This window comes from Larus michahellis, chromosome 4 (assembly GCF_964199755.1).
Source record: "Larus michahellis chromosome 4, bLarMic1.1, whole genome shotgun sequence".
Lineage (NCBI taxonomy): Eukaryota > Metazoa > Chordata > Aves > Charadriiformes > Laridae > Larus > Larus michahellis.
Window position 1 is genome coordinate 32342524 of NC_133899.1, and position 25663 is coordinate 32368186.

A 25663-nucleotide genomic window follows, 5' to 3' on the forward strand; every position below is an offset into this window, starting at 1 on the left:
TCCTTTTCCCACAATACCAGGATAGTGCTGACTATTTTGGAAATCGTTTTCTTTGTTCAGATTTGGACTTGTGAATGCAAACAACGCCTGCAACCGATGCCCTCTTCCATTTTTGCTGGGCTGGAAATGCTGTTAATAAAAGGCGTAGGCATTCCCCATTCCTTGTTGCCCAGGGGAGATCGGTAGGTCAGTCAAACGGAAGGCAGAGCATCTAGAAGCTGAAGAAGTGGCTGGTGTATTAGAGTACCGTCCTGGAACTGAGAGTCAAAGCCAGTTGTCCCCTGCTCTGCCACAAACTTCCTCCTATACGATCATCTCGTATAAGGTTATTTTTGTCTCTCTGTGCCCCAGTTCCCTATCTGTGAAATGGTGATAACAGCACTTCCCTACTTCACAGGGATGTTGTGAGGGCAAATGCAACTCAGGCTGTGGGGCTCTTGGATACTGTGGTAACTGGGGGCACAGATGGAAGAAGGGAAATGTTCCGCATAAAAGCTTTCTGTTCTTTAAGCCCAGCAGTAGGTTACAGCACTGATGTGAGTGTGGCTTCCACTGAAGTTATGGCTTGACTGGTGCCATGTCTTTTCTCTGAATATTTCCTTGCTCGCTACTGTGTGCATACCAGTAAAGTACTTAACGTCCTTGCTAAAAGCTATTGTTTGCATCCTTGGCTGCAGCCTCTGAGAGCCCAAGAGCCTGGGTGAGTCTTGCTACTCGTGTGTTTGCCAGCGTGGGCTGCTCACAGTGACTGAATGGAGTACATGCTTCTGGCAACAGCCACCCAGTGCATTTCACAGACTCACTCAGACCCTGGAAGGAGTTAAAAGTACGTATGAATGGATTTTCACGTGTGAAATTCAAACTACTGTAGCAGTTACTCTAAGCAAGCTGTGGACTACAGTCTGACCAGAAGAAAGCAATTGTCCTTGAAATATCTGGTTAAATTTCATAGAAACCACATCCTTTGTGTTGCCACTGACAACATAACATTCCTTAACGTTTGATTTCAAGTGATGCTTTATTACCCAGCTGTACAGGCAAGCATGCTTTCTTCTGAAGAATTTCTGTCCAAAGGCACCACAGAAGAGCGCAAACCTCTTTCTGTTTTAACGTGGACTTCGTAGTGCTTGTTTATATATAGTACAAGCAGGTAAGGGACAGGAAACCTATCTGCTTAACATTTACATTGTCACATGTCCAAAGGGAAGGCTGCAGTGAGTTGAATATTTGTTCAATCAAATCTCGCTCATGCAAACTGAAGGGTGTTTTTGGGGAGCTTATTGGTCCGGGAGGTAGGAAGTGTACTTCATTTATTTCTTGCTCCTTGAAACATGTGGTTCATGTCATCTTCCTTGTTCACCTGCTTTGATAAATTCTATATTTAGCTGTCTCTGCCCATCCACTTGAACAGGACAAAAATAACTTCAGTGTAATCCATCCTCTCTGTCCTTTCCTCTCCACCCCTTCCCTCCCCTTTCCTGCTGCTGGGTTTCGGGTATTCAGTTGTTTGGGAAGCGGTGGATTTTTTGTTTGTTTTGCTTTGTTTCCTTGCAAGTAGGGTTGTGGGCAGGAGAAAACATTTATACCCCGCAATAAAATTGTTGCAAAGAGTATGCAAACTGTCAGAAACACTTCCTCCTCTCTTTTAACATTTGCTGAGGGGTCAGAGTGTGTGCAGAGTGCGTGAAGGGAGGTGGAGCAGGGAGGTTGGGAAATGACTTGCATGTGGCATACATCTGTCTGACAAAAAGCCAACCGTGCCAGGGGATAAATGGACAAACAAATACTGTTTCAGTTCTGAACTCGGAGGTTGAACCTAAAGTTTGCGCAGGAGCAACTCTTTAGATAAGTTTCCAATGGACCTTGACTCCTGTTGTGCAAATACATAGCAGCTAGCACAGAGGAGACCGTCCTCTAAATCCCTGCTCGGGAGAGGATCTCTGCATGGGCTGTGCTTTGCACGGCTTCCCCTGTGTCCCATGATGGGCATGTATATCTATTATCATAAAGTCTGACACAAATCAGTGCTGGCCTAAATCCCCAGAAGTCTTTCAGTGCCTAATCCTTTGACTTTAGTGTGAATTATGCGCCAAATTAGTGAAGCACTTCTGTTAACCTAGCTGTGGATGTTGACTGTTTTTATCTGTGAATTGGATAAACAATGTCCACTGAACTTACCAAAATGTTTGCTGCCTGCGTTATCTGAAATATTATTGTCTTCCACTATTAAGCTGATAGTGACTTGAGGGAAACTGTATTGTTTTGGTGAAACTGCTTTGAGATACAGCCTGCCAAGTTCTTGTATCTTGAGCTGAGTGTCGGGTATGTTGTTGTTCCTGACAGACACATTGTCTGGAGATGTAGGGGCAGTGGTTGTTCCCACAAAAAAATTCCACATTTTGTAACTTCAGCAATTTTTAGGTTATGTTAAGGGTGGTGATGAGGAGCAGAAAGATTGAGGGGAAGACCCCTTAATTTATGCCTAACAGAACTCAAGTTGTTTCTGGACGAAATTTTTGATTTCAGTATCCGCTTTTCAAGAGAAAGTGAGTATTTTTTTTTTTTTTTGCTTGTTTTTGCATTCATGGAATTACTGCAGGACAGGAGGAAGAAAGAAGTGGTTTTGAAAACCGGCCGCAGTTTTAAAGATGAAAATTCTCCTTTCTTCCTCCACTCCGTGTGTGTGCCGATGAAAGCCCGAGCCCCACAGCAGTGGCAGGGCAGCCCTGCTGACCCCTTTTGACTTGCAGCACCCTGGGTGACACAGGCTTAGAGGACACCAGGTCGCACAGGGACTTCCTCGACTTGAAGTGTGTTGGGCAGTACAGTGGAACAGCTAACCAAACCTGGCTTTCACTTAGGAGCCTAATTCCCAGTTTGAAGCCCCAGGCTATGAATTTGTAACGGGACTCGCTACCCAAGCCTGCCGCCTCACCTCTGTGAGGTGCCATCCAATGGCCTTGGCCCCCATGATCCGTCCTGCTTTTAAAGCGAAGGGCACTTTAGTTTTTAGGAACGTTAATTCCGTACTTCACAAGCACAAATACGCACTCTGGGTGTTTGAAAAGGAATGGGCTCGAATTGAGAACTCACTTCTTGAGCTTCCAGGCACAGTGTAATCCTGTTAGTAGCCCGGGTTGCTGGGATCGTACTGGGCAGGCCAGGCTGCCTCGCAGGCATCTGCTGCTCTGCCTACTGAGTCAAGTCAATATCTTCAAAACTGTAATTTTCACTGTAATGATGGATTACGCATGTCACGGTTTACAGAATTTTGCCTTGTGTGTTTAATAAAGGAAAACAGATTCTAATGCTTATTATTTCTGAAGTCCAATACATCTGAACTAAAGCTCAGTGTATGCAAGACAAACTACGCTTTAATTTTACAATTGTCTGATGGGACTTTGCGATTTATTTGTTGTTACTTCCTTAATGATGTTGCAGTCAGAGGCACTGTTTTGCTAAATGTTGTGTAAAAAGTAAATTGTAGCACAGCAGATGTTGGTATTTGGATGGATGTCGGTGCAATGGGGGGACAGCAACAGTCATCTCTGTCAGCTGTCTTCAGGCTCGGCAGGCCTGCTGCGTGGTTACTTTGGTGTGTAAAAACAGCTCGTTTTGCAACTGGGAAGTTTGGCATTACATTTGGCACCGCGCCACGTAACTGGGTTAACACAAGTGTTTATCCAGCGATTTTCTCAAAATTGGTAACTTGGAGAAAATGTTTATTAAACTTCAGTACAAAGGGAGGGGGAAATGTGGCTGGATCTCTTCTTTTTAAAAGGCATCAATGTTTGTAATGCTGAAGACCTTTTCTTTATTATTATTTTTATTTCCTCCACTGCTGTCTCTCTTTTACTGTTTTATCACCAACCTTCTTGCAGCTTACTGTTTATAATTTCCTTTTTAAAGATTGAAACAGGGAGGCATACCTGACGAAACTGTATGTAGAGTGTCGTAACTACCTTTCTCTCCATCCTGTGTACTGTCACGAATTAGGTGCAAAGAACTGAGGACTGCAAATGAAGCTATTTAATTACTATCACCCCCTGTTTGCTAGAAAATCCAACTGCAGCGTGGAATGGGAGCCCCGATCTGCAGCGCAATTGATTTTTGTATGATAAATTGCTGTAGATTTTACCTGTGGCTTAAGCACAAGCATCCCTGCAGGCCATCAAGAATTTTTCATAGAACTCCTGTCAATATTGGATATATTTCTTTATGGAAATAGCAATTAGGACTGCATTTTTAGTACTGAGGGGCAGGAGAAAGCAGTAGTTTTGCAAAGCAGCAGCAGTTTCAATCAGGTTTTGTACCTGAAATTGGGAACCTTGATTTAAGGTTCATTGGGAAACTTTATTATAACGGAGACGTTTAGTTTGGATTAATTTTCCTAATCCATTTTAATCTTGTGCTGCCCCTGTGATTAAATAACTAAATGTCTTCATTCCTTAAAAAGGCTCCCATTTCTTTTGGAAAAGGGAATATGATTAAACTGGGAAATTTGGATTCTCTGGTGAAAGGAAGAAAAGTATGTAGAAAAACATGTTCTCAAACCAGTGACAGTGACCCAGTAGTGGACTTGTGCTTAGTTAATTTTGTAGTTGAACTGCAATTTTATCACCAAATATAATAATCAGGATGGTAATTTTCATGTGGGTCCTTTGTTCTCTCTCTCTCTCTCTTTTTTTTTTTTTTTTTTTTTTAAAAAAAGGAGTGGGCGTTATCTGTACCTTCCAATTTCTGTACCCAAGTGGGGCTTTGTTTAGAAAACCATAATTTGCAAGAATGTCTGCCCACTACAAAGATTCATTTAGTGTGCCGTGGGTAAATGAAAATTGCAGATTAGCCACTGCAAGTGTGCCGTGACTGCTTTTTGGAAACTTTTTTCTCCCTTAGCTTGACACTGAAACTGTAATCCTGATGTTCAAATGGTTTGCTCACAGTATGGAGGGGGAAATATATACATGAAAGCACTAATTTGGGAATAAATTAAACCTTATGGCTTCCCCGGACCAGAGGGTGGCCTGAGTCTTCGTGGCCAGGCAGACTTCTGGCAGATTTCTCTATGAGTGTTGGCTCTGCCTGTGAAGGAGCAGGGTCAGTGCAACGATGTTGTGTGCTCATGGCCAGGCTCTGCGTTAGCTCTGTTTAAGATGTGTATGTGTGCGTCTGTGTATTTAAAGGAGGTAGCTTTGCTATTTAAACTTGCTTGCATTTGACCATGTTTCAAGAATGAGGTCCTGAATGGGGAGTGATACTCAGGGCACAGCCTGCCCTTCCAGCTGCCCCTGTTGCTGCTGGGACGCGACCAGGACTGGTGATGGCCGCTGGCACAGCTGCCGTGGTCTGGGGTGAGGGTCAGGCTCCCACCTCTCCCTGCCCTGTCTGTGCTCTCAGCAGCCCAGCGCCTTCCTCCCTGCCCAGCAGAGACCCAGCATCGGGGACACCCTGGCTTGTCCCTTTGACAGCATCCTCCTCCCTGATGGAGCAGACTCCAGGCAGAATTGTGGTAGTCACGTCTTGGTTTGTGTCTACCACGGTCTTACCCCTCCACAAGGTGCCTCTGTCCTCCCCCTTTCTTCTCCCGCTCCCCTCCTCCCTTGCTGTCAGCAGCAGTGGGGTTTTCAGGGTGGCCATGCTTGGCTTGACCCCTGGGGTGGCAGAGGAGCCCCTAGCAGCTGCCGTCTGAGCTGATAGCATCAGATCAGGGGCCAGTGGAAGAAAATGCTGTAAGCAGAGCGTGCGCCAAGCATCAAACGACAAAGCAGGGTTTGCATGCAGGGTTTTCTGCATGTGTGCATGTTCCTTCCTTTGTAGAAGTCCCTGAGGCACGTACATGGCCCCAGATGACCTTCTACAGGAATGCTACTCCAGGTGACCTCTAGGTTTTCGCGTGTTTTTTTTTTTTAATTAAGTATTTTATAAACAAGACAAAGCAAAAAAAAAAAACCCCACCCTCATGTGACTTTAAAGCTTTATTTATGGCTTTCTGGTGTTCTCATACTTGAAGTGTAGGAATGTAACTCTCCTACTGTAGTTGTTGCAAGTTCTCCTACAAACCTGAAGGGCAGCTGTAACCCGGCTAGGCAAGGGATGTGTTTTGGAGTTTGTTTTGCTTCTGTTCTTTGGGGATGTGCTAGTAAGAGTGGGAAGATGAACTACAGAGAGCGCAGTCGCAGGACGGGGCTTTTAGGATTCGGGTGGTAGAGGGGTTGTGCATGGTGAGGGGCAGTCGCGTGGTGCCGATGCAGCAGTCCCTGACCTCTGAAAATCCAGTGGGGCGAGTGCCGGGTTTGATGTCCGCAGAAATTGGTGTGAGTTTAGGGCTGGCTGGGGGTAGGGGATGATGTTTGTTTTTTCCCTGGGAATAGGAGCAGTTTTAAGAGGAGATTGTCATTTTTGCCATGTCGTCCCAAAACAACAGCACAGGGCACTGCAGGCTAGAAAAGTGTAATTCAAGCTCCAGTCTTCTTGTGCTCATCTGTTTTTCGCTTCTGTGTGGTGTATACCTTTTATTTTTTTATGCTTTTTTTTAAATGAAAAGTGGTTTTAATGTACTAAAATGCTGTTGCAACATGCAAATTAATTCATGGTAACAATGTCAAGGATCAATGTAGGTGGGTCTTTATTGCATTCCTCCTTGTGTAAGAAACAGATTTTTGTGTGACTGACTGGAATGCATCTCTCCTGGAGCTTGGAGCTGCTAGGGAGAGGTATGATGACCTTACTATAATAGATGACTTCAGGGTTCAAAAAATAATAATGACTATTATATGTATGTGCTTTTAGTAGTGCATACACATATTTCGATATTACAGGGATAAATTGTGGTACGGCTGAATTCCTGCAGGAATGTTACTGTTTGATTATATTGAGACTCAATATTTTTACTATGCATTGTTAAATGAATCTGAATAGTGTTTAAGGTGACAGAAGCATGCCTAGCTGGGCCTGTGATGCTGTTGGGGCAGCAGCGGGGATTGTGCTCTGCTTTACAGTGGCAATACGCCTCAGTCCAAGGCACGAAAATCCTTGGCAAAGTTTCTTACACCTGTGTTGCTCGGCTAAGCTTAGCACCAGAGCTGCGGCGGCTGCTTGCTCTCACGTTACCCAGTGGTGAACTTGCTTTAATAAATTCTCAGTATGCAATGAGGTTACTTTGCAAAATTCCTCTGAACTGAGGCAGGCACTCCTGTTATCTGGAGGAGAACTTTCATTGCTGAGTTTGGGGTAGTGACTCAGTAAAAGTTATCTGTGGAATACTAAATTTGGAGGCGTAACCAGGAGGTTGCCATGATAACAAATATTAGAACTGGCTTTCTGGGAAGTACTTGTAATTTTTCCGTTGATGGCCATTAAATGGCTGAAGATAAATGAAACTTTTTATTAGAACTAACGTGGTCTCCGTGTGCTCCTTCAGGGTTTTGCAGACTTGCTAGTGACGAAATGAAGAAGGGAAATCCAAATTAGCCCCAGCCATATAAACAGCACACCCCTTTTTTTTTGTTGCTTCTTATTTTTGCCATTGAAATATTTGCTTAACTTGGCTTTTATGCATCTTTCTATGAAATATTTACCCAGTAACTGTCTGTATAAACATGTTTAAAATTCTGCATTGATTTTTTTTCTTGGCACTTTTAAGAATTTCCTGATGCACAGCATGATCTCACAATTACTGGTAGAACTTTTTTTGTAAGTGGCCTAAACCAGCTCTGTGTATTTATGTTGAAAATTAGGACTCAAACCCAGAAGCTAAAGGATAACAATACGATGTGTTAATTTCTTACCCTCCATAAATTGCTTATTTATAAAAGTCTATGTTCTGCAGCTTAGTTTTTACAAATAGAGCTTTTTTTTCCCGTTTCAAACCACGTCTGAAGTTGGTCCATATCATCTGTTTTAGAAAAGCTGCTGTTTCCATAAATCATCCCGAACGTCCCTTCGCCTTTTTTTTTTTTCACCATTTCTTTACAATTCCCCGAGGTTTTGATTCGCTTTGTGAATGACACAATGATCTAGTAATGGCAGCCTGGAAGAGTGAGCCAGGGACTTGTGAGTCCTCGCTGCGGATGTTGTTTGCGCGGCTGCATCCTGCTTTTTCCCTCCCCTGCTCTTGCTTTCCCGTGTGCACCCACCTCCCAAGTTACCCACTCACCTCTTTGAGATCTTAATGGCGACCCTCTGCTGAGTACTTTTTAGGTTTAATGTACGCAAAGCAAATAAATGCTTCATAAAATTCACTCTCACCTGAGTTTTTGGCTTTCCTAATCTTTTTTTTTTTTTTAATGGAGCAGAGTGGAGGAAGGGATCTAAAATCAATTTTTAATCAATTAGTGATGCTTTTCCTGAGCATCCTCTATGTGTAGGCAGCCCTAAGAATACAAGCTAAAACTGTGCTTTTGGACTTATTTTGTTTAATCTCTGGAAGAGCTTTGGTTTGTATGCGTTTCTTTGCCTTGTCCCCTCTTACACTATCTGTCAGTCTCTAGGCAGGATTTACTGAAGAACAAAACTGGGTATGTCATAGCCAAATAAGGCAAGTGTTCAGATAAGTGCAAGAGTCATGGCTAAGGATGCTAAGAGGTAAAATAATTAAATCAGCTTTTAGATGACGTCTAGAAAAGCCCGCCCTTGTTCAAATACAGCAGGGTGTGGTGTGTTTGGTGTTTTTGGTTTGTTTTTTTTTTTTCTTTGTATTTTTAGTAGAGATCATAAAATCTTTGGAGGATTAAGTCACACCCTTTATATAAATACACGCAGTGTATTTAAGAGCCTGATTTGCAGAAATACTGATTGTATTAACTTTAGATGAAGCTCGAGGAATAGTTGTATGTTCCTCCCTCCTCTAAGGGAAGATATTTAAAAAGTTGCAGGGGCTTATTAGTTTAAGTGCCTTGTTAGCTGCTTGTGCTATTTTCCATCATAGTGTCAAGGTAAAAATTACTTGGGGAGAAATAATTGTTCCAAGCGTGCTTAATTCAGTTCAGTGAATCTGACACCTCCTCTGTCATTTTTATTTATTTATAAAAATGAGAGAGTGTCAGGCACCTGTCAAAAGCAGAGGAATACATGATGGCACTTTCTGTTACAAGAACATTTTATTTTGTTAAAATGCTGTAGCTGCTCGCGAGCATGTTACAGAAAAGATTTCTCTGATTGTGTTGGACACCTCGTGGTGGTTTTAAGTCCTTTTGCTCCCACCGTGAGGTAGTGGAGATGCAAATCACTCTGAGATTTGTTTTCAGCGTGGCTTAAGAAATCGCTTCATACTTTACTGTAATTTATGTAGCTATCCTTAAAACTGCTGGTTTTAATGAAACTTCATTTACATCTTCTCCCACTGGAGACAGCTGTAGGTTAGGACTAGCCTGACTAAGCTGTGCCAAAGGTAGGAGTAAGGAGTTTTTTACATGCTGATTAATTCTCTTTCGCTCCTTTGGGAATATCTGGTATTGCTTAAATTGATTGCTGTAAGCAATATGGCAACATTTTTGACCTTCTAAACTGAAATTCAGCAAAAAAAAAAAAAAAAAGAAGATAAACCTCTGTGTTTCAGTTTTACATAACCATACAGTTGAAATACAGTGATAAAAAGTACAGAGGTGTTGTCTTCTGTAGTGGTGGTGTTGGCTGGCTCCTTTGACAGAGCTGGAATCGGAGAACGTGGTAGTTGGCCATCCCCTGTGGGGAGAAAGTATTGGGTGAGAATCTGTATTTCTTTCTCCATAATCTGACTTCTGATCTCTCACATGGCCTGGCTTTGTGAATCAGAGCGCCCATTCCTTGCCTTTGGTAGGTGGTTCCCGTCTGCGCTGTTGTGTAACTAAGGACAGAGGTAGCTTCCAATTCACTGATTTTTCTATACCTCATGCCCATAGAGCTTTGTGGGAAGCCCTAAGCCAAGGCTGTTTATCTTGCTTTCTGAAGTTAATTTACAGGTGTGGGGTGCCAGGTGACCGGGAGTGGTCCTGGCAGGGCTCCCTTTGTTGCTGGAAAGCCAGACCACTCAGCCGCCCCCTTCACCCCCACCTCCAGCTCCCCTCTTCCATCCCTCCCTCCCCAAATTCCCCCAAGATATGATAATGAAGCAGGTGCCCTGTATTGCAGCTTTGTGTGAGCGTGAGAAACGGCAGTAGGTTTAGAAAAGCCGGAGCCGAGCTGGAGGAGGAGGAGGCGGTGTTTCTTCTTAACCTGTTGGCAGTCACGTCAGTCACAGCCATGCGGGCTGCCACCACACCGCACGACCGGCCAGCTGCCCAAGGGAGAATAAAGCAGGGAGCGGATTTACTGTGCCCTGAATTAGCCTGTTGCGACCGTGGGGACCCCGCGTTGGGGCCGTGACAGGCGCGGAGGAGCTGGGCTGGGAGCTGGGGAGCCTTGGCCCGGCACAGGCTGGTGACGAGCTGCGGGTTGACCTTCCCTCCGGGGAGCATCCCCGCCAGCAGCCCCGGCTGCCTCATTGGGATGCAGGGCACAGGCGGCCCCTCCGCAGCTGTACGAGGGAGGTGGCGGCCGAGGAGGCATCCAGAGAGGGGCCGAAAAAACAACAACAACAAAAAAATCATCAAAGAACCGTCCCCCTTTGCTGCGCCTCTCAATAGGCAGACAAACCAGAGGTCCTCCTCTCCCCACGAGTGCGTTGGGAAAGACATTAGCATAACCTCTTTTTTTTTTCTTTTTTTTCCCCCCTCTTTCTTTTTCTTTTTCCTTTCCCCAAGCTACTGAAAACCTGGCACTGTGTTTAAATACCTCACTTTGGCAGTTTGTTGAGGGAAGGGATGAGTGCTGCACCAGCCTGGTGGGTGTCTGTGCAGCTATTTTTTAAAAAAAATACATATTTGAGCTGAGAGTTTTCATTCGGGTCACCCTAGACTTGTTTAATTGTTTGGTGTCAAGTCGTTAAGATCCAGAATTAGCTCGCTGCCTTTGGAAAGGGCTTGCTTCCGAATGCTTTAGAAATGCAAAGGCGAGTTTTCAAGCCCTGCTTTCTTTTTCCAAATCTGTTTTGATTTCAGCTGGTTTTTGAAGTGAGTGGACACATACCCTATTTACTCCAGCAGCAGAAACGAACTGTAAATCCCCATCCCGCTCTTCAGCACGCACGAGATGGCAGCTCCTGAAAGCTTCACGTCTTTCCAAGGAAGCTGGCATCTGTTTCGCCAAAACCTTATTAGGCCAACAGGATGCAGACCACTTCTTGCGGCCATTGAAGTCTCAGAAATGAGTCATTCCGCCTTTCACCGGTGGCACATTAGCGCTGCAATTGGCATAACTTTCGTGTTTCCCTCGGAGGGTTCAGGGCCGTACAGTCAAGGAATGTCTCGTACGTCCTCAGAGCATGTGGGAACGTAGTGAAGGCTTGCATAACTCAGAAGCTCTAATATTTTGAGTGTTAACCTTAATTGTAATGAAGCTACTTCTGATGCTCAGAGCAGAAAGTTTAATGCATTATTTATCCATAGATTTGTGGTAGCCACTTGCGTGCATTTAATATAACTGAGACCTTGTTTTTAGTCAGTGCTCCTGGGCTTGTTCTGGTTACTTTGGGGCATAAGAAAGTTAATAGTTAGTCCAGTGCTTTTGTAAATATCAAGGGTATCGTTGAATGCTGACTTGGTTAACCTAATGATTTTTTTTTTTCAAACCATTGGTATGTATGAGTTGATTAAAAAAAAAAAAAGCAGAGGCTTCTTAAATATAGTCTGTTCTGAATTAAAGGGTGTGGTGTTGGCTTTGAATGAGCTTGATGCAGCAACAAGCATGCAGCAGTTGGTAAATAAAGATGGATTTTCTTTTGTTCTGCTGGTGCTTGCTGCTCATTATTCTCCACTTACCCCGTGAGCTTCCCAGGGAGTGGCAGCTGTTTCTGATGTTAGACACTCTATCAGTGGTAGACAGCTCCAGATTCGGTGAGATACTGTTGTGGGGAGGAGAGGAAAATAAGCTAACCCTGCGTTATTGTAAATCCTCAGTAGAATTAACTTTTCATGAACCAAAAGAGTTTTGTGTTTAACTTCGTCTGAAATATTCAGGCGTAAGCGTGCTTTGCAGTATGTGTTACTGTGAAAAAGCTTTTCTGGCATGAGATGGATTTACATTCTAAGTGTGTGTTAAGTATTTTAATGTGCAGTGTGTGGGGGCAGAGACAAGGCAATAAAGGGAAATCGGTCTATAACAATCTTCGTGTATATTTCCAGATATATACAGTTTGGGAATCTTTGCAATTTGGAAATTGCTGGGAGTAAACAGAATGGTACATAAAGATTTTAAATAATAAAGCTAGCAAGCTACAGAGGAGTCTATTTGGTTCCAGGATTTTATATGTAGGATTTATAACCCATGCTTTTGCTTTCCTGTCTCTGCAGTGTTAGCATTCTGTTACTGAAAACAAAGAAAGCTCTGCCAGGGCATTACACAAGCAATGAATCACAGAGGAAAAAATGTTTTGCTTTGTAAATTGTTCACTTTTCCATGGTGGATCATTATTATTATTATTTTTAGTGTTGTCTGATAGAATTTGCCACACATGCTTGCATTTACTGTACTCGGTACAGTTCTTCTAGTGTGACTACATAACTACTAATATTAGTGACTTCAGGTAACTTCTTGCTTATGATTCGTAAAAACAAAACCACAACAGGAACAAAAAACACAGGGCAAAAATTGAAACAGCTCAGTTCACTCTTCAGGCATTACAGCTTACCGAATATATCAGAGGCAGGAAAAGGTGTTAATGTTCTTCAGTCAGCTTTGTCCCAGCAGTTCCACATAATTATTTTTTGGCTGTATTCACAAACTCCTTTTCTGTGTAAAACACTCGGATTTGCTGTCATGATCAGTGTGGTCCTCCTCACAGGTTGTAGGAAGTTCATAATGTTTTAGCTAATCATAAAAATATGAACTCTTAAGAGTATGCACTTTGTACCTTTTCTTGATGACTGCGTTGGTGAATCTGTGTTTCAGAACTTCTGTAGAGGAACGATAGTTTGCTCAGGCTTGAGTGTAAAATTATCCTTACAGATTGTGTGATCGGGAAGCCACACACCAGGTGATGTCTTGCCACTTCGCTGCAAGATGCAGAAGTATAACCTCAGTGTGTTATATAGTAAAATTCATACCACAGATGCAGCAGTGCACCTTGTACTGTCCTTGGCAAGAGCAATAATCAATAATACGTGCGCTTGCGATATTACGACATTCATTAAGCTCCAGACATGTGGAAAAAGAAGTTCAAAATCACATTACTTATTTGCAGATGAAAAAGGTGGTTCAGGAACCAGAACCAGCCAAAGCGCAATGGATGAGGGAAGCTCTAAGTAGAATGCTCTTTGCAAAATGCCTGGCAGTAATGAAATCTTTGATTTTTTTTTTTTTTGCACAAAAAGAGTGAAGAAAGAGTGAGTGTGGAGGAGGATGCTATCTATGTATGGAATACACCGTTTTAAAGACTGTGATTAATCCTGTTAGATGATGTGTTTCTAACAGAGAAACAGATTGGTGGAATAAAGCTGTAAGAAAGTATGAGAGCCAAACATAAGCATCTAATCTAAGAAGAAGAGTCTCTTGTGACAGTACAGTGTAATTTTCTGTAAAATTATGCATACTTCACTGAAAATAATCAGATAATAGTTTCAGAATCTGCAAAAAAATAAATGTCTCCTCTGTAAATACCAACGGGAAAGACGTGTAGTGTAGATTAAGGAGTAAGGGAAATTGAAACTCTTGATGTCTTGCCCCCCTTCAGATATTTTTCACCCCATCCAATCTGGATTTGGTCCTAAGCGCAGGTATGATAAGGGGTATGTGATGGTTTCTAGGTCTCCTGGGTCTCCTTTATGCAAGAGAAGAAAATACCAACGAGTCAGGTACATAACAGTGCCTTCCAAAATTGTGATAGACTGGGCAGCCGCCTCCCCGACCTGCTTCCCTGGCAAACCTCTCGTCAAGAGCTGGGCCAAGCTTGCTATGTGTCTTCTTGTCCCTGTAGTCACATCTGTGGTGTGATAGTAATGAGATTGGAGTAATCTCGCTGATCTGGGCTGAGTTGGACTGATAATTTAAATGTGAAAGGCTTCATAATCTCCTACTGAGTCCAGAAAGTTTGCAGCTTTTAATTAAGGTCAGAATTAAAAAGACGACGACAAAAAAACCTTCTACATTTACTGCCTTGCTTATAAATGTTAAGCCGTGACAGCTTAGGTGAGCTCTTTGGAAATTCCTAAAGCGACAATGGCACTTTTTTATAAAGCCCTTATAGGTTAACATAAGACTTGCAGCTGTAACAGACGTCTCTAAAAGAAAAACAGAGAAGGTTTGTGCTCGTTCCTTTTCCTCTCATCTTTCTTGCCCCGCGTCCTGTTTCATCAGTGCAAATAGATGTTTTTTGCAGGCATGGCCGCTGTTGGAAAGGTAGCTCTCTGTGACTCTCTTTGGTAACTCTTAGTTTTTTGCTTTAGATTAGAAAATTAAAAGCCTAATGAGGGCTAAAGACGTGAAAGCAGCAGCCAGGGGCGTGCATGCCCCTGGCCGCATGGTGTGGGTGTTGAGGTTGCTTGTGCTTCTGTGTGCAGGAGAGAAAAGTATGAGTTTGCATGGAGAAGAAATGACACAGCTGGTGCCCAAAGCAGGTTGAAACTGCACCGCAGAAGGAGGGGAGGTCTGTGGGGAGAGGAAGGAGGCAAAGCAGCTGCAGGGGAGTTCCTGGGGCAGGGTGCACATCGCTGGGAGAGAAATTACCGGCGGAGGAGAGCCGAGCAGCGGGAAGAGAGGGTGTTGAGCGGAGCCTGGGACAACGGGAGAGCAGCAGAAGGTTGCCAGAGCCGATAAATCTGGGGAGCCTTTTCTTCTCGCTGCTCTTGGTGGTTGTTTGAAGAGCTTGCCAGCAGATGAAACCGTGGGCAGTGGGTACCAGCCGCTGCAGGGGCAGCCTCGCGGGGTGTGCAGGCATGCTTCTGCTGCGGCAGACCAGAAAGAAGCTTGGCTCCTAGTCTGCTACCTTGTCTTCTCCCTGGTGTTGAACAAACAAACGGGAAACCATCCTGGAAGGAGGAGGGTATAGCTGCTGCCCAGCTGTGGGCGCTTTGTAGTGACCACTTCTTTTTTCATAGGCTTTTTTTTTTTTTTAAATCAGTTGTTGTTGAGGCGAGCAGAGCTGGAGAAGTATGGCTGGTACCCTGATTTGAATAGCACCTCAAGTGAGACTTCTGTGATTCAGCCGCATAGAAATGTTACTGCAGGACCATGTAGGACCTGGAAGCCCAGCTTGACACCTTGTAAAGCTGTTTGGGGTTCTGGAAAGGCTGTCTGAGAATACAATATGGGCAATGAGCAACGGGGGAAACTGAGGCACACATTAACAATGTCACCCGAAAGAGCCAGAGGTGGAACTCCTGTCTTCCTTCCCTGAAGCCCAACTTGAGTAAATCCAGTAAATAACTGAGGTTTTGATCAACTCTTTTCTTTTTATTCTACTGCTGGAGATTTTGAGCATGGCTGTAATACAGTTACGTGACTATTACCTGTGCAGGTTACTCAGATGAGCAGTAGTATCCTGTGAGCAAGGCATGTTTTCTCTGACAAAGAAAGGTGGAATCTCTTTGAGAGTAGATGTTTGTTTTCTTCTTTGTGGTGGCTATACATCATCCAGTGTTTTCCCCTTCATATTGTGATATATCATCTCGTGTTTCACGCTTGAGATGTTGTGAGAGGAGTGAGTGATGTTATGTAACTTAAGCAGAGAATTATCTTCTTATGTTCTAAAAGTGACTGTTGGTTTGATAAAGCAGTTGACTAATTAGTAAATTACCCATTGTTGTTTAAAATACTTGCGCTGCAAAATGTAAATGAAAAAAATTTCTCCACTTGTCAGTATGAAAAATGACAATAGCAAAAATAATACATAGGACATCTGCTCTGATTTTTTAAAAATTTAAAGTGCATTTAAGGCAGATGTTGCAGAATTGGAATGGAAATCGGAGTAGATGGAAGAACAAAACATAGCTGTTTACCTTTTATGAAGTCCCATTTTTATGGTTAACATTGCTAGCGATATCTGACTCAGTGCTTGTATTTTTCCCCTGTTTGTATCAGAATGAACTGAATGTTCTTAAAACTGCTGCTTTGTCAGGATGACATATAGTTTCAATAATTAAAAAAAAAAAATTTTGTTGGCGAGTCAGTATTGCAGGGTGTTTTCTGATGATCTTTCCCTTTGTCCATGCTTTCTTTGCAGGAGAATACATAAAAACATGGAGGCCACGGTATTTTCTTTTAAAGAACGATGGCACGTTCATTGGCTACAAGGAGCGACCGCAGGATGTCGAACAGCGGGAATCACCTTTAAATAACTTCTCAGTAGCTCGTAAGTGTTTTTACGTGCTCCCGTGTCCAGTTTGGGGTTGATGTCTTCTTGTAGCCATAGCGCCAAGTAAGCTGCATCGGTTAGATTTGAATCTGCCCAGAGTGATGTATCTGAACACTAAATGTGTTTCTTTGTGATGATAAAACGTCCCTGTGTTTTTCAGGAATGACTGTGATGTGGAGGTTTGCTGCTCTGCTTTTTTTTTTTTTTTTTTTTTTTTTTTTTTTTTTTTCTTTCAATTTTCTACTAATTTACCATTTCTGGTTATAGATTAAAACAAGTTTATTTGTTAATATTTTGTATATCTGTTATTCAGCAAGTTGCTTTACAGTGAAAATTAACCCAGCCACATGTCTTGGTACTTGGCAGGTAGGCACAGCTGAAGCATTTCAGCTTCTCTTCTGCCACCAGATCTGGATTCAAGTGGCATTGACATAGGTCAAAGTTATTTGATTGTTAGCATAAGAGAACATGGAGTGAGCACTGCTTTTAATGATAGACTCTCAGTTTTTCTTAATTTGGAACACAGAGCCATTTGTCTTCTATTAGAGCCAACAAAAAGGTTTGGAAATCATAACATCCCCTAAACTGGGCACTCCTTCCCATGCAAACATTTCTGACTTTGCTCAGGTGCTGCAGCACAGGGTGCGATAGAAGACTCTGAAGATAATTTCATTTTCTTGCTCATGTTTTTAACCTTTTCGCCGTATACTTCCAGCTTGTATTTTCTCCCGTTCTTAATCTTTCCTACTTCATGATCTGCCTACGTCTCATTCCACCACTTAAAAATACATCATTGTAGCACCTGTTATGAACAATGATGTGTTCCGTGTTCCTGGTGACTGGTGGAAGAAGCAGAGTTCCCCAGAGAGAAGGATAGCAGCTTTCCATCTTCGTTACAGGGCAGCTTGAAATATATGGGGTTCATCTTTGTAGTTGACCTTTAAGCAGACAGGTTTATTTTGGAACACCCCGGGCCTGGAAGAAGGCTGGGCAGCACTAGGAATTAATGCAAATGTTCCTTTTTTTTCAGCTGGTAGCAACATATACCTGTTCTGACTGATGATGGGAATAAATAATGGACGTGCTGTTGCCTGGTGCCTCTGTGCAGGATGCCAAGAGTGCTTTGGGGTTTTTTGTCTAGTTTTAGAGAGAGAATTGTTGTGGTGTTTTCATTTCAGTAATGACACGGTACTTTCCTCTTTAGACTGGTATCTCCTTATGGATCAAGAAGGTAAAGAAAAGCAGCAGAAAGCCATTAATTCATAAATTAATTCAGTACTTGGTCTGTGGCCAGAGACTTTTAACAAATGCACTTTTTGCAGGACATTTCCATCCTGTTGCTGCTAACTGCATTACTTATTCACTGCAGCTCAGTGCTAAGGATTAAAAAAAAACGTGTCCGTTGCCACCTCTTTGTCCAAGTTGCCTTCAAAAAAGGGTTAACTTAATTTGGTTTTCACAACAGGAATATGGTGCTTTTTTTTGGCAGATTGAGCCCATCAGTCTTGGCATTTATAGATAAACAAGTTTGTTACCATGGAATCGGAGCATTGTCGAAAAAGACACGACACATGCCTATGGAGTAAGGTGTAGCCCCTGGAAGAGGGGCTGCGGGGAGGGTGGTGGGTAGAAGGATGTTCCTAGCAGCGGCTCTTGCCTGGTGAACCAGTGGCAGGTCGGGAAGGCCTCGATGATTAGTGGGGGGAGCCCTCCTTGCTAGAAGTCATGATTGTGGTTTTGGGCTTACAGAAGCAGCTGTTGCCCCACCAGGACTTAATTTCTCATGTCGGCACTGGCACGCAGTGCTGCCAGCACCTGATGTGCGGTTCCCTTCTGGGTACCCTCCACACTTGGTATCCTTTGGATGTGTTTTGCACCACAAGTTTTCCCTTTGAACCTGCTTGCCTGGTACTTTCGTTTGGGTTAACTTGGCAAGTTAGCGTGAGTGAACTCGAGCTGCCCCTGGAGGAGGGCTCAGGCCAGAACGCAGCCTCCTGCTGCAGAAGCCTCCTGCCAGTGAAAGGTGGGGGGAATTTAGATTAAATGTTTTGTAAAAATTCATCCTTTTTTTTTTCTTTCTTTTTTTTTTTTTTTCCAAGAAACCACGATAGCCCTGACTCTTTTGTTAATTAGTGAACTAGATTTTGTTTTTTTCTTTAATGAGATGGCAGGCTGTCTCTGTCAGTCTGTTCTTTGGAAGTGGTCCCATGTTTCTGATTAAAATCTTTACCCTCTTCTGCTGTAAAATAATGTAGGCTTTTTTTATCTTTGCCAGTAAAAGGTTTTTTTTCATGACTAGGGGACTCTTCTTGCTTGTAGCGTAAAATTCATATTAAATGAATTTGTCAGCCCATGAGAGGTAGGAAATACTCAATTCAGGAGAAAACAGTGAAAGAAGATAATCATCTAATGATGATCTGTCTTTTCCTCTAACAGGTATGAAGAAAGTATTAGCAATAAATAGAGCATGCTTTCAATGTGCTTGAGTTTCTTCTCTCTCCTACACTAGCCTTTTCCTTACAGTTTGTGAGTGTTTTGATCATACATCTTTGAAAACTTGTTTCTAGGGCCCTGCATGGGTAAGGAGAGGCTCATTTTTTTTTTTCCCTAAGTACCCTTTTATCCACCTACTTTTCCATTTAAAATAGCCATTTATGTATATTTGTAATGATGTGTTTAGGGAGTTGATTTTGCCTGGAAGTTACGTATTGATGATTTATTTAAAAAAAAAAAAAAAAAAAAAAAAAAAAGGCAAAACTTCCGAAAGGTGGTGCCTTAACTGAGTATTTAACTGTGATTTTTGGGTCATATTTGTATTCATGTACTGTACTTCACCACTAGTAAGATAAAAGGCATTAATAAAGCCTGTGCTTAAATAGTTCTGCTCCGGAGACCCTGCAGATAAATAACCAATAGAGCTTGTGTTGTAAATCTGCGAGATAAGTAGCCTTCATACCGATTGTAATCTCGGATTATCATGTATGTCTGCCTATTAGGTTATAAGCCTTTAAAACCATATAGCTGAGAAGAGCAGTATATTGTGAAAAACCACATGGAGAGAGAGGCTACTCCTGTTAGAAAGAAGGGATTATTTCTCCGACTGTCAAAAAGGAGAGTGGACTGTGGTGGTTTTGTTGTACAGCTGAAAACATAATTGCACAACAATATGAGTGCTCCTTTTGGGACAGGACTGGGTGTCTGCAGTCAAGCGTTTATCAGAGGGCACGGGATAGCCAGATTAGCGGACAGATTTTTTTGTCTGCTGTTTCAAGGGGCCACCTTAGTCCAGGTCTGTAACTTCTGACTCCCAGCTCCTCACTTTTGCCATGCTGAGCTGTTTGGGGGCGAATCTATCTATCTGGTGCTAGCAGAAAAGAAGCACTTCAGTATAATATTCCTGTTTGCCTTTCCAAAGTTTTATTTCTTCATCATTCTTCTTGCCTGATTTACCTTTTTTTTTCTTTTTTTTTTTTCTTCCCCTCCCCATCCTCTTCCTTAAAGAAGCCAAAGCAGGAATGGGAAGGATTCCTGCTTGACATTATTGTTTTAAGTGTGATGTCATTATATAGGGAGCAGAGTTTGACACTTCCATCGCAAGTAATCTGTCTTTTAGCTTAAGTGCTGGGGAAGCAAATATTGTGACATTTTAGAAAGTCACTGGGATAATACTAAGTGTCTTTCAAATACAAAATGGTAATTTACATTTGAATGCCTTGGTGTCTATTCCTGTTAGGAACAATTTCTCTGTCCTACTTATTTTAAAAGACCAAACGCCAGGAAAGAATCAAGAGGGTCTTTAGGAGCAATTTAAATCATTTTTAACGGGCTGCTGTTTGTAGCACTTACTTTGTTGCAAACGGGGAATACTTAGGTTGGCCTGTCTGACAGGGAAAACTGTCTTCGAAGTGGGTACGTGACCCTCCGCCTGTATTTGAAATGTGAGTATTTTTATAGCAGAACCCCCAAACATGGAGGGAATCAGACCTAATATACAGCATCTGTATCTGTAGTGGTGCATGTTGTGGTGCACTGCTGTAGTGGTGCATGTTGTGGTATATGATTATAGAAGGCAAGTTTGGTGCTTCTCTATCTTGCCAACTACAGTAAAGAGCACAGAGTTGGTTTTAAAATTAAGAAAAGCCCTACTGCTTCATCATTTCGTTGATAAAATCCATGTGATTGTCATATATTGGGAGAACGAAGTGGTAGCTTCAAACTTCCTGAAACCTATGTGGTACAGCACTTTGGTAAAGCAATTTGAAAATAAAGCCTTCTGTATTTCTTGATATGTGCTGTTATGATTGAGCAGGGTAATTAGACAGCATATTGTTCACTACACAAAACACTTCTATGTGACATACTTGAATTATAGTGGTTATTAACTGACAAATCTCTATTATTCATCTTGCTGTATGCCTTAAAGATTGCTGGATCAGCAAGCTTAACAAATATCAATGGACGGTGCTGATTTAGGGGAAAATTGGTGATGTTTAATTGGTCCCCTTCTATGACAGAAAATGCCTTGTGTGGTTTATTATGCTGAAATTAAATGGTTAAAGTTTAGAGTTCATGGCTAGTTTTAAATATCTGTGCTGCTACTTCAGAATACTTAACCTGAGGCACTAAACGTGAATCTAAAGTCTGTTTTAAAAAAAGTAAGCAAAACCTCTCAGTTTATTTCTTCATAATGTAGCATTTCTGGGTGAATATAGTAGAACAGCTCTGGATTAGCATGAGGTTAGAAACAGCCTGATTTTCTTCTTCGAGTCTTCAGCCAAAGTCAGTATCTGCTAGGGCTGCATCGTGCGGGCTTGTAGAGGACAACCCCAGCCTTAATCTAATCATGTTAAGCAGACAAAAGTGGGAGACAGCACAAACAACAACAAAAAAGAAGAGCAACAAAGTTAAGGTGGGCGCTCCGGGAGTAGGAATGAGATCTTTTGAGCTGAATTGATCAGAACTGGGCTGCGCCAGCTCGCGGAGTTGTGTTCAGCTTTCATTGCCGTTCTGCTGAAGAGGATGGAGGTAGCTGGAGGGCTAAATACGGCGCTCTGCAAGCACGGCTGCGTCGCTGGGTGGAAGTTCTTTAATCTCGGTGAATGAAGGAGTGCAGTTTATCACACTAAAACCTTTTCATGACTCATTAATAAACTTTCTCTTATCTAATTGCAGTGCTTTGGTAGGATGCAGTATAACCTCAGCGTGCTATTAAAGAAAAATTAGATTTTCTTGCCATGAAAAATGCAAAGTTACTCATTGAAAAGCTTATAATTCCAGTAGCAAATGAGGCATGAAATATATTGCCAAAAATACAGCGCCCAAAAGCACTGGCGGTAAATATTTTATCTTGGTGCTAATTAAGAGCTTGAATTTAAAACTGAGCGTTCTAAATTTTCACAATAATAAAATTAACCTAACGATACCACTGTAGCCTTAGTAACATGCACTGTTATTCTGGCTGGATTCTGTCCTCGACTTGCACATTGCTGATGGTGGAGGATGTTCATAGCTCTAGCAGTAAGCAGAAATTTCTTCTTGCCTTCATAGTGCCTTTTTATTTACTTGGAAGTTGATTTAGAACCTGAAGATCAAGTAATAGCAAGCTTGTGGTTTCATTAACTGCAAGGAGAAGAGTTTAATGTAAGGAAAAAAAACCCTCAGTTATCTTTTTTTTTTTTTTTTTAAACTTTATGTTTTTCTCCTGCTCACTTGGTTTCTTAAGTTGACTCTCCCTTAGCAGGAGCTGTTTAATTAGCATTAGATTTTCTATTAATACAAATCTGAAAAATGCAGTGTTTTTGCTTTTGATGTTATTTCATTGATTTTCTTTCGTTTTTCAGATCCTCTGTTTTAGTGTAGCTAGTGTACCCTTAATCACGTGCGTTTTCAGGCCCAAATTTGAAGGATAAACACTCATAACATCCTACAAAGCTTGAAATAGTAGGTGTGATTAAAAAAAAAAAAATAAGAAAAAAAATAATGCTCAGTTTGAGAGAGAGCATTTTTGTGAAAGAAGCGGTGTTTTTGCTTGTAGCCGTATTTCTGTAGCCTTTTTGGGTTGTGCTTAAACACTGGCAACGATGAAAGCTGTTTGCTACGTGTCCATACAGCATCCGACACTGCGGCAGCTGTCCCGAAGGCGTTTTGAACGGGGTCTTCTCTGGGGGTGCCTCTGCAGTTTGATGTTCCCTCTAGTGTTTGAGGACTGGAAATGCTGAGTCTAATTTTCATCAGGTCGCTGCAAAATGACCAAACAGTTGCTCTGTAGCAACTCCTTGAAAGCCAAGGACAGGGGTTTATGTCGGGAAAGTCAAAGGGAGGGATGTAGGGGCTTGGCTTTAGTTTCAGTGGATGTAATTGCTGCATTATCAGCTGACTTTGTCAGTGTGCTCTGCTCTGGATGACCTTTGGAGTGTAGGACCTGAGTCTGAACGGCTTCTGTGTCATCACATCACATTTCTACTCACCTCTCTGGGCAGACCAAATGCGGAGCCTTTCTAAGCAGAATTTGATTTTGGTGCTGCGTAGATGACTATCTCCCAAGCTATTTATCGATTTCATCAACACAGTAAATTGTCTCAAGTCTCCTAAAGAAGTACTTGCAGAGATTTCTATGGCTGATTAATCGGAACAGTTTGCTAGATAAGAATAAAGACAAATGATTATTTAAACCTGCTTATGTACCATGACTCTTTCTTCCTTGATTGTGGTAGAGTGCCAGCTGATGAAGACAGAACGACCTAAACCAAACACATTTATCATTAGATGCCTCCAGTGGACCACAGTAATTGAAAGAACATTTCATGTGGAGACTCCAGAGGAGCGGTATGTTTCATTCATATTTAATACATAAACTACTTGCAAAAGCAGATGCAAGTGTTCAGCATTAATAGCGAGTCCTTTGCTGAAGCTCTTATTTATCAGATGATGTACATCTAGACTGAAAAGCGACAAATAATTTTTGAGCGCCTCAGTTCTAGTGCGTGTTCTAGTATAAAAGGTACCTTACGGGGGATTTCAGAGAGTGGATTTTGAGTAGTATTTGTAAATGAAACGTTACTGGGTTGGGTATCCAAAATGGACGGGTGCAGGTGTGTACCAGCACACAGGTAGTTATTTCTGGAAACTTAAGGTTCATTTCTCACTGGAAACGTGGTATGTGAAATGAAGGGTTTCTGACCTGGGAGTTTCTGGAGGGGTGAGCACAAGTGAAACAGAGATTCTGGCAAAGTTGAGTTGTATCAAAATACTGACCTTTTAAAGTCTTTTTAGGTACCTTGTTTTTAAAGGAAAAAAGTTGGTTGCATCATTGCTGATTGCTAATGTTTTATGCAAATTAGATAATAAAGGTGATAGTTATCTGCTGCAGGTGCAGATTTCTGCTTCAGCTGTTAGGAAACAAAGCTAAGAGCATGCATCCTGTGCTCTCATCATTGGAGAATTGATCTCTTACCTCCTGAGAGAACGGCGTTCCAGCACAGCTATTCTACAACTACAAAGTATTTAAATATTTACTTGCTCTTCAGGAACTAAACTTAAATTATTCCAGTACCATTGCCCTAGGGAAAGGGGTATTTTAAAACCCTTGTCCTCCCTAGATACGATACTGGCACATGTTTATTTTTAAGATCAGCAAATTCTACCTAATATTCTTTGTTCTTTTTTTTTTTGTAGCCTTTGCATGCACAGATTTAAAGAAGGTTCCTGTTTATTACTTGATCAGAAGAAGGTGAAATCAAATTAAAAGCAAAGAAAAAGAAACTGGTCCTTGTTTCTTTTAGTAGCTTTGTGGTCAGTGACCCTAAAGGGAGTGAATAACAGTTTCCACTTGGGGGAAGATTGTGTTTCAGTGTTGTTTTGTTCCCTCATAGCCAATTAAGTCAGCTTTGTGACACTTCAGGGCTCGGAGTGTTAGTCACCTCTGTTGTGGATGCTTGAGACATAAAAGTTGAGGGTGAAATTTTGATCCCCCAGAAATCAAAGATACTTCAGGAGGGCCGAGATCTCAACCAAGTCAGTATCTTAAAAGAGATGTGAAGGCAGATAGGCCTTTCTTATTCTCTGTGCCTTCAAAACCAGTATTTGTTTTTTGAGAGAGATGGAGAGATAAAAATACAGAAGAAAAAGTTCTCTTTGTTATTGTGAATATGAAAAATGACTAGTAAATAAAGGAATGTGTTTGTGATGGTGAATGAAGTAGTCTGTGCTGGGAGAATGTTCAGAATGTTTAGCATTACCTTGCTGCCCCAGACAGGGCTGGAGGGTGCATGCATGTTAAGATAAAATCCAAAACGAACAATGCACGAGGCAGGAAAGACCTTATGTGTAATTGGTGTGGCTTTAATAGAATATTATGTTGGGTACCTTTTTCCGTGGACATTGCTTCCTCTGGGGAGTGATCTGCCTCTTCATCCATCACAAATTGAAATTCATATGTTCAGATACGATTTTTGGTTTTTTAAATAATTTCATAGAACCAGTGAAAAATTTGATACTGATAGGATGGAATGGCTTCACTGCAGATTGTGCGTAGAGTTGTTCAGCATTGGCTACTTCTGTTCCTGCCATAGCAGCAAAGTATTTCACCTGGGGTGTCCTTGGGAGAAGAGTTTAGCCAGTGCCCAGAAAATATCAACTAAACCACTGTGTCCCGTTCCCTACAGATACAAAAGATAATAAAATGTGGTATATTCACATAATCCACTGAACATGTCTTCAGCCCCTGTATGCCTTAAAGCCTGTCCCAAAACCTTGTAAGCCCTTAGGAGTTGTATGCTTTACGTTCAATAAATTTGCAGTGAAATGAAGTGAAGGCCAAAAGCTTTCACTTCAGTAGTTTCCAAAGGTATGAAATTTCCCAAAGGACACTGGAGTGGAATTGGTCTCCATGGGAGTTGAAGGGGTCAGTAGTAGAGCACCCATTGCTCAAACAACTCTGGAAACTTCATCGTAACCAAGACCTATGCCTACGATAAAATGTCAGTGCTTTTGCTGACATTCTGCTAAAATTTACACAGGAATTGCTGTACTTCTGTCATCATCTTTACAACAGAGGAATAACCTGGGTATCCTGGGCTTTAATACCTTCTCCTAGAACACCCCTTGCCATTAGAATTTGAGATATATGTGCGAAGAGGTGGCATAGTGCCCTCAGCAGTTGGATATATGTGTTTCAGTGCACCATAGGAATGGAGAAGCTGTGTTTTAATTGCTTTGTGCTGTGTGGGAGCCTTTTGCTTTTTGGTTTTGGCAAGTCTGGTTTTATTACGTAAAACTCAGTATCATCAGGTCATATCTCGA

The 25663-nt window shown here is 42.0% G+C and overlaps 1 protein-coding gene across 13 annotated transcripts in view; it reads left to right on the plus strand.

Moving 5' to 3' along the window:
* AKT1 (AKT serine/threonine kinase 1) overlaps positions 1-25663 on the plus strand; it is an 86099-nt gene that overhangs the window by 24538 nt on the left and 35898 nt on the right. For all 13 annotated transcript variants that reach the window (XR_012586619.1, XR_012586620.1, XR_012586621.1 and 10 more), the window contains 2 exons: positions 16232-16360; positions 23077-23188. Coding sequence is in view for 10 of the 13 variants with exons in the window: in XM_074583822.1 (XP_074439923.1) it covers positions 16232-16360; positions 23077-23188 (241 nt within the window). In the remaining 3 variants the exon portion in view is untranslated. The remainder of the gene's footprint in view (positions 1-16231; positions 16361-23076; positions 23189-25663) is intronic.